The sequence below is a fragment of the Haliotis rubra genome, unplaced genomic scaffold (assembly GCF_003918875.1).
Source record: "Haliotis rubra isolate DU_JTF1 unplaced genomic scaffold, ASM391887v1 Scf1105, whole genome shotgun sequence".
In the NCBI taxonomy this organism is placed as follows: Eukaryota; Metazoa; Mollusca; class Gastropoda; order Lepetellida; family Haliotidae; genus Haliotis; species Haliotis rubra.
In genome coordinates this window covers 239,239-251,262 of record NW_025765010.1, presented here as the reverse complement: position 1 = coordinate 251,262, position 12,024 = coordinate 239,239, and the positions used below count along the sequence as shown (strand labels likewise).

The following is a 12,024-nucleotide window of genomic DNA, read 5'->3' as shown; positions in this document are numbered from 1 at the left end:
AAGCAGAGAAACTCAATTTTATATAGTTTCAAAAAGTAATAGTAAAATATTATGAAATTTCAAAATTCATTGCGTTTTCTAATTGTAACTATTCAAGTTTTCATTCTTTCTGGTCACCCTTCCATTTACTTTTTAGAAATGCTATAACTGACTGACTGTATATGTGCCTTGTATGTATGTGTACTGTATATAAGAGTACTGTACACTATGTATTTATATCAACACTATTCACTGTACACTTAAAATACTTTCAATTGGAGAACATGAAACTGCTGTAATTGTAACATAAAAATGAAGAATAAAAATAAAATAATAAATAATCCAGCCACTGACACCGTGAGTGAACCTGACCACCTGATCCCGTTAGTCGCCTCTTACGACAAGCATGGGTTGCTAACCCCGATCTTCACTGGTTCATGAGATAGCCCAGTGATAAAATCGTTCGCTCGTCACGCCGAAGACCCGGGTTCGATTCCACGTGGGTACAATGTGTGAAGCCCATTTCTGGTGTCCTCCGACGTGATATTGCTGGAATACTGCTAAAAGCGGCACAAAACTAAACTCACTCACTAATATCAGGTTTTGAAAAGGAGTTTGCATCTGCGAATGATCATGCACCTAGAACAGATTGTGAGCACAACGCGCATATCACGTGTATGAGCAGACGGTCCTTGGCTAAACGTCGAGTTAGTATGAAATAATTCACCTTCGCTTTTGTTTGGAAAGTGACGGTTGTAAGGGAAACGATGCACAGAACATGGCGTGGTGAGGCGTTAGGAATCTGAGACTTAAATTAGCAAAGGAGTTGCATGTACAGCCAAACAAACGGGACACGTAAGTAAACCCGTAGGTCTCATGTTTTTATGCATATAATCGGAGTCCCATACGCCCATATAGTTAGACACGTACACAACTATAGTCACTTATTAGACAAAGGAAGTCGGTTTCCCATAAAAGGAAACAGAGACATAAAATCGAGTTGTTTATTCACTTGCTCTGTTTACTATGGCATGTCAGAGCAATCGAGTGCGCTCGAACGTGTTTGTTTAGAAACATACGAGCATACGGTCTATAATGAAGATTCGCCTCGAGTGTCTACTTGGTTTAACTGAGGGGGCGTCTCAAACTTTGGTAAAACTGATTTGTGTTATTAAATGACTGACTGACTGACTGAGTTTAGTTTTACGCCGATTTTAGCAATATTCCAGCAATATCACGGCGGAGGACACCAGAAATAGGCTTCACACATTGTGCCCATGTGGGGAATCGAACCCGGGTCTTCGGCGTGACGAGCCAACGCTTTAACCACTAGGCTACCCCACCACCCCGTTATTAAATGAAAACACAATGCAAGGAAATTTACACTTTTAGTCAGAGGGGGACACATGTCAGTTCTCAGATTTCCACATTTGTGGAAGCCGAGGCAGCTGAAGGGGTTAGATCGCGGTATTTCTGGACTGGCGATCAGACGCCTCACTCTGAGTGAGGGTTCGAATCCCGGGTAGGTCTCAACCGAAAAAGTACTAGAATATGTACTTAACTGTGAAAGAGCAATGTCGAATATAAGAAATGTTACATCATTGCGGTATTGTTTAGTTTTGGAGCAGCTATAAAGGTTGAGTCAAGATCTGTGAAAGTGAGTGAGTGAGTTTAGTTTTACGCCGCTTTTAACAATATTCCAGCAATATCACGGCGGGGGACACCAGAAATGGGCTTAACACATTGTACCCACGTGGGGAATCGAACCCGGGTTTTCGGCGTGATGAGCCAACGCTTTAACCACTAGGCTACCCCACCGCCCCAGATCTGTGAAAGATGGAAAAGAGGTGTGAAATCAGAACATCCACTTCACATCTTAAAAGGGGCGGTGGGGTAGCCTAGTGGTTAAAGCCTTAACTCACGCCGACGACCCAGGTTCGATTCCTCACATGGGTCCATTTCTGATGTCAACTGCCGTGATATTGCTGGAGTATTGTTAAAAGCGGCGTAAAACTAAAATCACTCACTTAAAAGTGGCGGTGGGGTAGCTTAATGATTACGCCGAAGACCCAGGTTCGATTGTTCACGTGGGTACAATATGTGAAGTCCATATCAGGTGCAGCTTCCGTGATATTGCTGGAATTTTCTGAAAACTTGCCTCACTCGCTCAACTCTTAAAAATGGAATTGGTTCTCTTTCAATTATTATCATTCTAAGGATATAATTAATATTTCTTAACAATACCGATGAGTGTTAATTCAAGTTCAATACCTCCTGGAATAGTCTCCTTGAGTATTTTGAGATGTTTCTGAATATCGTGTGTCACACTGGGAACTGTTATATTGTCTTATAATCTCTTTTATCCCCAGGTGAAACAGAAGACCCTGATATGAAGAGGGCGTGTCAAAATATAGTTTGCTCCGGGACATATAGGGTGTTCACTCGTGAATTAACTGAGTTGGCCTACTGGTTGGTAGGGATTTGGCCATAAATCCAAAATTATATTGTGATATATCTTTATTGGGTGGGTTATGGTTAACCTCTTGTCTGTTTAATGCCGCACTAGGAATCGTCCAGTTTTATGACGGCAGTCGGTAGATAATCGAGTCTGGGCCAGACAATCCAGTGATTGATGTTATGAGTAACGTCCCACCTAATGAGAGATGTGACGTAAGCAGCGATGTGACGTAATCAACCAATTTACCAAGTCTGACCTCCAGGTCCAGATTGACGGGTGATTAGCAGTTGGATTGGTGGGGAGCCAAATTCCTCGGGAATCCCCACGTCGTTTTCAGAGAAGTGTGAGAGAGAGAGAGTGTGAGAGAGAGAGAGAGAGAGAGAGAGAGAGAGAGAGAGAGAGAGAGAGAGAGAGAGAGAGAGAGAGAGAGAGAGAGAGAGAGAGAGAGAGAGATGATTTTCATGGAATACCATGTACAATGTGAAGCCCCCCTAAAAATAATGTATAAGGTAATGTATAAGGTAAGTCACCCCTCACCCACCCCCGCGTGTGATATATAAATTAATCAGTACATGTGTACAATAGCGTGTCTCCGTCTTTTTATCATTATCTAATACTCTTTGGCCAGGTGCACGTGTATTTATTTTGAATACATATGTAAAACATGCAAATACGCTCAGATGCATAATTTCTCTACAGTGTATAAATTGTTAACGCATACATGCAAATAGAACGGTTATGACTATTATTAAATGTATGGCATACTGTGAAAGTGAACTTTGCAGCTGTTGTTATCATTATGTTCCAATTTCATCTGTAATCCTGGGTTCTCGGCCCGGAGTGCGGAAGGTCGCGGGTTCGATCCCCAACCGCGTCATACCAAAAGACGTTAAAATATGGTACTTGTTGGTCCCTGCCTGGCGCTCGGCATTAATGGGTACAACAAAGACTGGTCGGCTCGGAGTCAGTATAATGTGTCTGAGTGGGGTATTCATGCTTCACTGCGGCATGGTATCTCAGTGGGCTAGCACTATAAAACCAGCTTCAGTCTGGGCTAGTACAAGCAGCCGCACATACACATACACACGCATGCACGTCGTCATATGAGCGAAATATTCTCAAGCACGACGTTAAACCCCATTCCACCACCACCACCTGGGTTCTCGGAAGAACTAACTAGAACAAGAGGGTGTGTTTGATGAGGTTCTTTGTGACGATGTCATATTTAGAGATGACAAGACTTGACCTTATGGATGATCAACTTCTTTATTTTGACAATGGTGACGTTTCGGTATAGATTCTTATACCGTTTTCAAGCATATCTTGACATGTATAAGAATCTATACCGAAACGTTGTCAAAATAAAACAGTTGATCATCCATAAAGTCAAGTCTTGTCATCTCTATACCAACACCTTCCAGAATGCCACTCAAACAAATCAGATGTCACATTTGACAGATATGGGTGAGGTGCAGCACGTCAATTGATGCGACTTTCTTTGATCCATAACCCGAGCCCCTCTCTCTTACAGATTCTCTCTCCCCGTCTGTCGACATGTAAGTAACAAAAGTCGTACATTCCACATGAGACTGATGCGGCTTAAACCAGGAAGTATCGGTACATGTCACCAGCAATGTCACACGGATGTGAACGTCCCACTCCTGGAGTTGAAGAAAAAACATAATAGGCATATTTTTTCTATGACCTTAGAAACTCAGCTAAGGGACCGTTCATAATTTATGGCTAGGGATTGGGGTTTAGGGTTTGGTTTTGGTTTTGGTTGGGATTGGGGTTTTAGTTGGCGTTGGCGTATGGGTTGGGGTTGGGGTTTTAGTTGGGGTTGGGGTAGGGGGGTTTTAGTTGGGGTTTGGCTGGGGTTTTGGCTGGGGCTGGGGTTGGGGTTTTGGTTTGGGTAGGGGGTTTGGCTGGGGTTGGGGCTTGGTTGGGGGGGTTTTGCTGGGGTTGGGGTTTTGGCTGGGCTGGGATTTTGGTTGGGGCTGGGATTTTGGTTGGGGCTTGGGTTTTTGGCTGTGGTTGGGGTTTTGGTTGGGGTTGGGGGTTTTGGTTGGGGTTGGGGTTGGGGTTGGGGTTTTGGGCTGGGGTTGGGGTTTTGGTTGGGGTTGGGATTTTTGGCTGGGGGGGTTTTGGTTGGGGGTAGAGGTTTGGTTGGGGCTGGGATTGGGGTTTGGGTCTGGGATTGGGATTGGGGTTTTGGTTGGGGTAGGGGTTGAGGCTGGGGTAGGGGTTTTGGGTTGGGGTTGGGGTTTTGGTTGGGGTAGGGGTTTTGGTTGGGGTTGGGATTGGGGTTGGGGTTGGGGTTGAATTATAAATTATGAACGGTCCCTACTTATGTTTCGGTTAATTAGACTGAGAATTGTCACCATCAATGTCATACGGATGTGATCGTCCCGCACTTTCTGCACTTGAAGAATAAACATGTTACCTTTTTGACTTTGACAATTATGTTTTGATTATTTTAGACTGAAAATTGTGAGAAACAAGACATGTTACTGGTCTTCGCTAAGAAGAAAATAAGACGTATTTACGTGTTTTTGTTTGTTTCTTTTTGTTTTTTGTGTTGTTGGGTTTTTTAAAATGGCGTACGAGAGGGGACATCGATCGCTTCATTGAGTATAATTACAGAAGACAGCTTATTGCTTCATTGAGTATAATTACAGAAGACAGCTTATTGCTTCATTGAGTATAGAAAGCTTCTGAGCTTCAGAAACGACATTTTTAAAATGGAAAAAAGATGTCTTTTGCACACACAGCGACTGGGTTTGGTAAAATAGTCATCGATACACAGTGCAACGAGAAACCCAATAACTAATAAATAATCCGTAATTAATATGTAATATACAATCATAATATAATACAAAGATAATAACTTAACAAAAGACCAACGTTCCATCCTAGCACCGACAAAACAAATCGATTATCATCGTGAATTATTTGTTACGCATGGATCAATAAAGGGAGATAACTCTACTGAACGTATCTCCCAAAGCGTGTGACGCATGAATGAAATACTTGGCTGGCTTCCAATATAACGTTTCAAGCTGTTGTGCAATATCCAGTGAATGTAAACATTAGCAGTACTCACTAAACGAATGTATGAACACGACAAAACAATTTCTGTCTTTTGTTTTAAAGATTTCGCAGTTGAATTAACAGAGAAAATATTGATTTCTATACTGTACACAACTCGTTTAAATCGATCGATAATTTGATCAACATCAAAATTACGGACAGAGTGGTATGTTCGTATATCGATACTGGTTTGATAACATACTAACTTTATATGGTATACCATCAAACGTCAATCAGTTTAATGAAAAATGATTTCATATTGATCAAGCGTACTTGAGCATCGCTATACTCGCAGCAATATTTCGGAGCTGAAATTGGTCGGTTTCGTCTCGTTCGAAGCAATCCTGGTCGGTTTAAACAGACTCGGGCAGACATAAACCGGTTCTCCTGTATATAACGGGCGGGAGGTACTGCGTATTTTCACAGCGCTCATTTGTTCAAGAACGAACGTCAAATCTGTGTCGGACGCTTGAAGGAAATTGTCTGAAATGGATAAGTCAATTCCTACGTTTAAGCTGGTTCTAATCGGAGACGGATCAGTGGGCAAAACGACTTTTTGCAAGGTAAAATTATATATTTTTTTTGATAATTGTTTTTATGATTGTTAAGGACTTATACCGTCAACAGAAATGTTACTACAATAAACTGATACTGTACATCTATGTGCCCTCTTTGCTAGTTCGTACTATACATATTATATTTAGAATATGATACAGGTATATCTTCCTTATGTCTAGACTACAGTTATAAATTGTTTAACCTGTCAAATCTTATATATTAAAAATTGAAATGGCATTTACTGAAAGAAGTCCGTCGTTTAGTGCTTTCTGTTCTAAAAGTAATCTATCTCTATTCGTATTTTCATCCACGTAACTTTAGTAAACGCATATGTTTATTGTTATTGTTTGACGGATGATTCCCGTTACACACAGTACTGACACTCTCAGGCCTGTTTGTATGCAGAACATCCCACACAGGAAAAACCCACTCCTAACGTAACGTGAGCTTGAGTGAACAGTTAATGAGCAAGTCAACATTACAGCGATATCTATCAAAATTATTTCCTGCTTGTGGGACTCATTTGCATATTTATTGGATGGGTTTATGACAAATTATCCATTGTATGATAAAATTGTTTTATTATATTCTTAAGGGTGAAATACTGTAAATATTGGTGAAAATAAAAATGGTATTTTTACTGAGTAGAATATCACTTTTGCCTGGAACTACGAAATGCCATGAACTACGTTTTTGCCATTAACGAAATGATCGATGTCTCGATCATTTATAAACAATGATCAAAATATTATAAATAGAATATTTTGTTAATGTTGTCAAATATCATGTATATTTCATCGAGTGGTCTGACAAAGTTGATATGTTCACTCGTGGCGCAAAATATCCTCTATATATTTCCTGGGTAATTTCAACTAGTACTTTCTGGTTGAATGACGCAAAGCTAACAACAGTTGATCCTATCATAAATCATGTATATAGAGGATGGCAGAAGGTGGTTGATAGTGGCAGTGAGTGTGGTTTTACGCCGCTTTAAGTAGTCATGGGAATACGGGAATTACAATACAAGTATGATTGTAAACACAGGTTTGTTAGTTACATATTTTACCTTGAAATGAGGCTGCAAATGTACACAGCTCTAAATATCAGGTCCCCCTTGCGCAAATCGATATTGTCAGTCCTAAAATAAGGGTGGTACGGTGGTATTTTGGATATGGATAATATCGAAGTAAACGATCTTATCTGATTGAAATGTATCTAGTATTGAATACTGATAATACGAATACACATTCAAGCACTTAGTGAGTGAGTGAGTGAGATTACATTTTACGCGACATCGGCATTATTTCAGAAATATTGTGCCGACAGAAAGTCTGACTGACTGACTGAGTTTGGTTTTACGCCGCTTTTAGCAATATTCCAGCAACATCACGGCGGGGGACACCAGAAATGGGCTTCACACATTGTACCCATGTGGGGATTCGAACCCGGGTCTTCGGCGTGACGAGCCAACGCTTTAGCCACTATGCTACCCCACCGCCCCACGACAGAAAGTGATACATTAAGAATGAATATATTTATACTATGTAAAAACCTGTCATGGAGGGACAGTGTAAATAGTAAATTATCACAGTCCATATTTAAATCTAGTTTGAGATCATTTTACAAACATTCAATCATCATTCTACAACACAATATAGGGTACCATTCATGATTTATTGCTAGGAGGGTGATGATTTTTATGAAGCTTGTACAATGTGAATGACCCCTAAAATGTATGTACAAAGTAAATGACACCCCCCATGTCATGTACAAAATCAATGACCACCCCCTCCCATATTTTTAAGCATATTTTTTCAATATTGCCTTGAACAAAATTGCTGACCCCCTTATCTCCCCAGAACAAAATGGGTGACCCCCCTTGAGATCGTCACATCAAACACCCCCACCCCCAATAAAAGAGCGCCATAAATTATGAATGGTCCCTAAAATCGGGCAATAATAGATCTCCAGCAGCCACATTAATTATAGTTCCAGACAAACTAAGTAGTATTGACAAAGTCACACGTGGCTAGCGAACAGTGAATCTATTGAATTAATCCCGACAGTCATGGGCAATCATCTCTTTATACTTATTTAAAAGCACCTTAAGAGGCACTTACTATTGCCAAGAAGATTGGCGTGTGCGCGTCCGCGTGCCCGTGTGCGAGTGCGAGTGCGAGTTAGTTGGCTTTAATGCTGCCGTGAACAGTTTTCAAGTCATTCTCATCGGGTCGGTTTAATGAGGGTGGATGTGTTTCAGACGTTCATTTCTTTGATGAAAATTGGGATCAGGAGTATATATAGTTTTGAAAAAAAAGTAGGGGAACTTCATTTTTAATTTACGATTGAAAAAAATGGGAGATATATCGGAGTCAATCAATGTTGATATGATGATGGACTGGTTTATCTGGACTTGCCTGTTATAAGGATGTACTATGTGTTCATTTCTTACAACCTTGCCAGCGAGGTAGTCTGAGTTTGAATCTGGTCCCCTGCAACCCGACCTATGCCTGATCACGTTCCATGAAGCTTTACGACTGCTGGCTCCATAGTACATGTGCCTTGTGTGTCGTGACACTACTTTGTTTTTCATAACTATCATTTTTGTCGGCAGCGCCACCTGACGGGTGAGTTCGAGAGGAAGTACATTGCGACTGTGGGAGCTGAGGTCCACTCGCTGCTGTTCCACACCAACCGTGGTCCTGTGAGGTTCAATCTGTGGGACACTGCTGGACAGGAGAACTTTGGAGTGCTCCGTGACGGATACTACATTGGGGTAAGATGACTCGTCAGAGTGAGTGAGCTGGTGAGGTGAGGTGAGGTGAGTGAGTAGATGGGTGAGTGAATGGGTGTATGAGTGAGGGCGTGTGTGGTGTAACAAAGTGCTGAAACAAATGTAGATTAATTTGAGCAAGTTGAGTGAGTGAAAGAGTGAGTAGGTGAATGGGATTTGAGTGAGTGATTGATTGAGTGAGTGAGTGAGCTAGTGTCCGTGATTGTAACTTGGTGGTAAAGCAAATATTGTGGGTGTGAGTGAATGAGGGAGGCGTTGATGAGGTTGTAAAACAAATGTACAGAATTTTCTGGCAATAACCGATTGATGATTAAAGTCTTTGGGGGTTGTTAACTGGTATTCGCATGTATATTCTCACTACTATAATGGAAATACCACAGTGGGTAGCACTCAATGCTTGTCCAGGGAAGGTTCGTTGGTTTGTTGTTTAATGACGTACACAGCAATATTCTAGATTTATGGCGGCGATCTGTAAATACTTGAGCCTAGACCAGACAAACCAGTGATCAACAGCATAAGCATCGATCTACGCAACTGGGATGACATGTGTCAACCAAGCCAGCGAGCCTGAGCCCCGATCCCGTTAGTCGCCTCTTACGAGAAGCATAGGTTTCTTAAACCCAAGTTTAGCGCGGATCTTCATGGGTTTGTCCAGGAAGGGAATCTGGTGGTAACAACAGGCTGACCTGGGCCAATCTCCCACGACTCGAATTGTAGCTATTGCTATCAGCCACTGGTTTGTTTGGTCCAGATTCGACTCATGATGCTGAAATCTTTTAACTAATCCCTATATCCTTCATGTCTTCCGCAGGCACAGTGCAGTATCATCATGTTCGATGTGACGGCCATGACAACCTACCAACACGTTCCTGATTGGTGGAGAGATCTTGACAGGGTGTGTGGCAAAATACCCATAATGCTCTGCGGCAACAAGGTCGACGTCCGAGAACGGAAAGTCCGATCAAGGATCATCAAATTCCATCGCAAGAAGAACTTGATGTACTGTGACATCAGCGCAAAGAGCAACTACAATATCGAGAAGCCGTTCCTCAGCCTGTTGAGGAAGTTAGTGGGAGACTCCAAGCTGGAATTTGTGTCCGGGCCATGTCACCCCCCACCGGAGATCAGCATCGACAAGGATACTCTAGCCAGGATGGAAAAGGAACTAGAGGATGCAACTAACATGGCTCTTCCTGAAGACGATGACGATCTGTAGTGTTGCAATCTGCAACTGGTCACTGCACTGGCAGTCTTACACCAAGGCATTCGATACATGGGTCTTTGGTTAAAATGGTTGCATGGGTAGAAAATGACACAGATCCTGGGTAGCCCAGTGGTTAAAGCGTCCACCCGTCACGCTGAAGACCTGGGTTCATCTCGACATGAGTACAGTGCGTCCATCCTTGATACACCAATATAGCTGGAAAATAGCTCAAGTGGGGTGTAAACCAATACTCGTTCAACTGGCTGAACGAAACAGGGACAAGGCATTTCTTCAAGTGCCAGGCGTCATGCAAACGAAAAGATGAATTCTACGATCAGGACCAAGTCTACTTTTGTTCTGGTTTTGCATGTAGACAATAAAGTGGTGACATATCCATGACACAGACTGAGTATTCCTCCGCCTTGACTGATGGTTGTGATGGATCAGTCATGTTAAACATGGGTCTTTCGTTTCCTACCTCATTAGGAAACTCTTACCTTTCAATGAACACCTGGCTAACGGACTATTTCAACAAGCACCTGCTGTCCTGAGGAAACAGTCATCAGAAACACTAACGTCCTTGTTCTGAATTTATATTTACTGTGCAATTTGATCTGTCCATAATAGTTTCAAATGATGAATATTTTCAAAGGAAATTACTAAGAATGTATTTGTGTAAACTCTGTCACAGAAACATGAATTCCAAAATATCACCGATTCAATATTACAGTGATTGAAAGACGGTCTGTTCTGGCTTGGGTGTTCCCTTTCCTTCCTTGTTCTGGATTTAATATGAAATACATGCATGAAACTGAAACACTTGTGTTATTATTTTTAAACATTACTTGCTACATTGATATACATTCAAACTAAAATTTAGCAAGCAAATGCAGTGGTGTTTTAGGACTTTCTAGAACTTGCTGGGACTGCGAAGTTGCCCCAGTCACGTCCATATTTAAACAATGTTGTGGATGAGTTGGTCCGAACAGTCGAATCAATTATTATTATTCTTCATCAAATCAAATATTATTATTCTTCATCAGTCCTCAAGGCTCCCCTTTAATATTGTACGTGGCATTAAATTTGCATGCCTCAAAATGTCATGATATACAGGTCAGGGGTGGAAATAACTCAAAAATTGATAGTGTACTCCGGTACAGTGGCACATGTAATGTCACTTGCCCTGGTAATTTTCCCACTATACCGACCGTTTTATTGCTAATTTTTTTAAATAAACAACATAATTAAACTTGGAAAGTCAACTGGACACCGGTACAGTGTGATATACAAATTTGCTAGCCCCACAGAAAAAACACTGGACTCGGACGTCTGGGCAATGGGTTATTTCCACCCCTGCAGGTCATGTTAACTTGTGAGTCAATGAGTTGGCTTTAACATCTGGGTTTTACCCTGACTCTGGTTATCAGCTTTAGGTGTCCTTGTACTTGTAGGCAATGCGAGGGTCCTGTGAAGTAACACCATAGAGAACTGTATGTTTTGATAATTTCTTTAGAGCCTGGAATGAATCATTGATCATATGGACTGGTGGATGAAATGATGCAGTAACTGCTCTGAAAGAAACAACAAAAAATAATATTGTGCATCCCTCAGGTTGCAGTGAATTTTTCCTGCGTCCATTCTCTACATTTGTATCGATTCATGAAACTTATGTATTGTGACATCCCTATTGGCGAGTCAGTAACTTGATTTAATGCTGCTTTGAACAGTATTCCAGTTACTTCTCACCAGGCCAGCACAATGCAAGAGGAAAGGCTGAAGAGATGCAGGTCTTAACCCTTTACATTACGACTTAAGTTAGACCCACAACACAGGAGTGAGTGAGTGAGTGAGTATGGTTTTACGCCGCTGTTAGCAATATTCCAACAATATCATGGCGGGGGACACCAGAAGTGGGCTTCACACATTGTACCCATGTGGGGA

At 41.6% G+C, this 12,024-nt stretch overlaps 1 protein-coding gene across 1 annotated transcript; it reads left to right on the top strand.

Annotated features, from left to right (window-relative positions):
• The first annotated feature begins 5,710 nt into the window (after positions 1 to 5,710).
• Positions 5,711 to 10,900, top strand: LOC124287129 (GTP-binding nuclear protein ran-1-like). The gene is made up of 3 exons (XM_046723614.1): positions 5,711 to 6,090; positions 8,700 to 8,861; positions 9,691 to 10,900. Exons 1-3 carry the CDS (start codon positions 6,016 to 6,018, stop codon positions 10,093 to 10,095), a joined length of 642 nt encoding a protein of 213 aa, XP_046579570.1. The 5' UTR covers positions 5,711 to 6,015; the 3' UTR covers positions 10,096 to 10,900.
• The last annotated feature ends 1,124 nt before the right edge of the window (positions 10,901 to 12,024 follow it).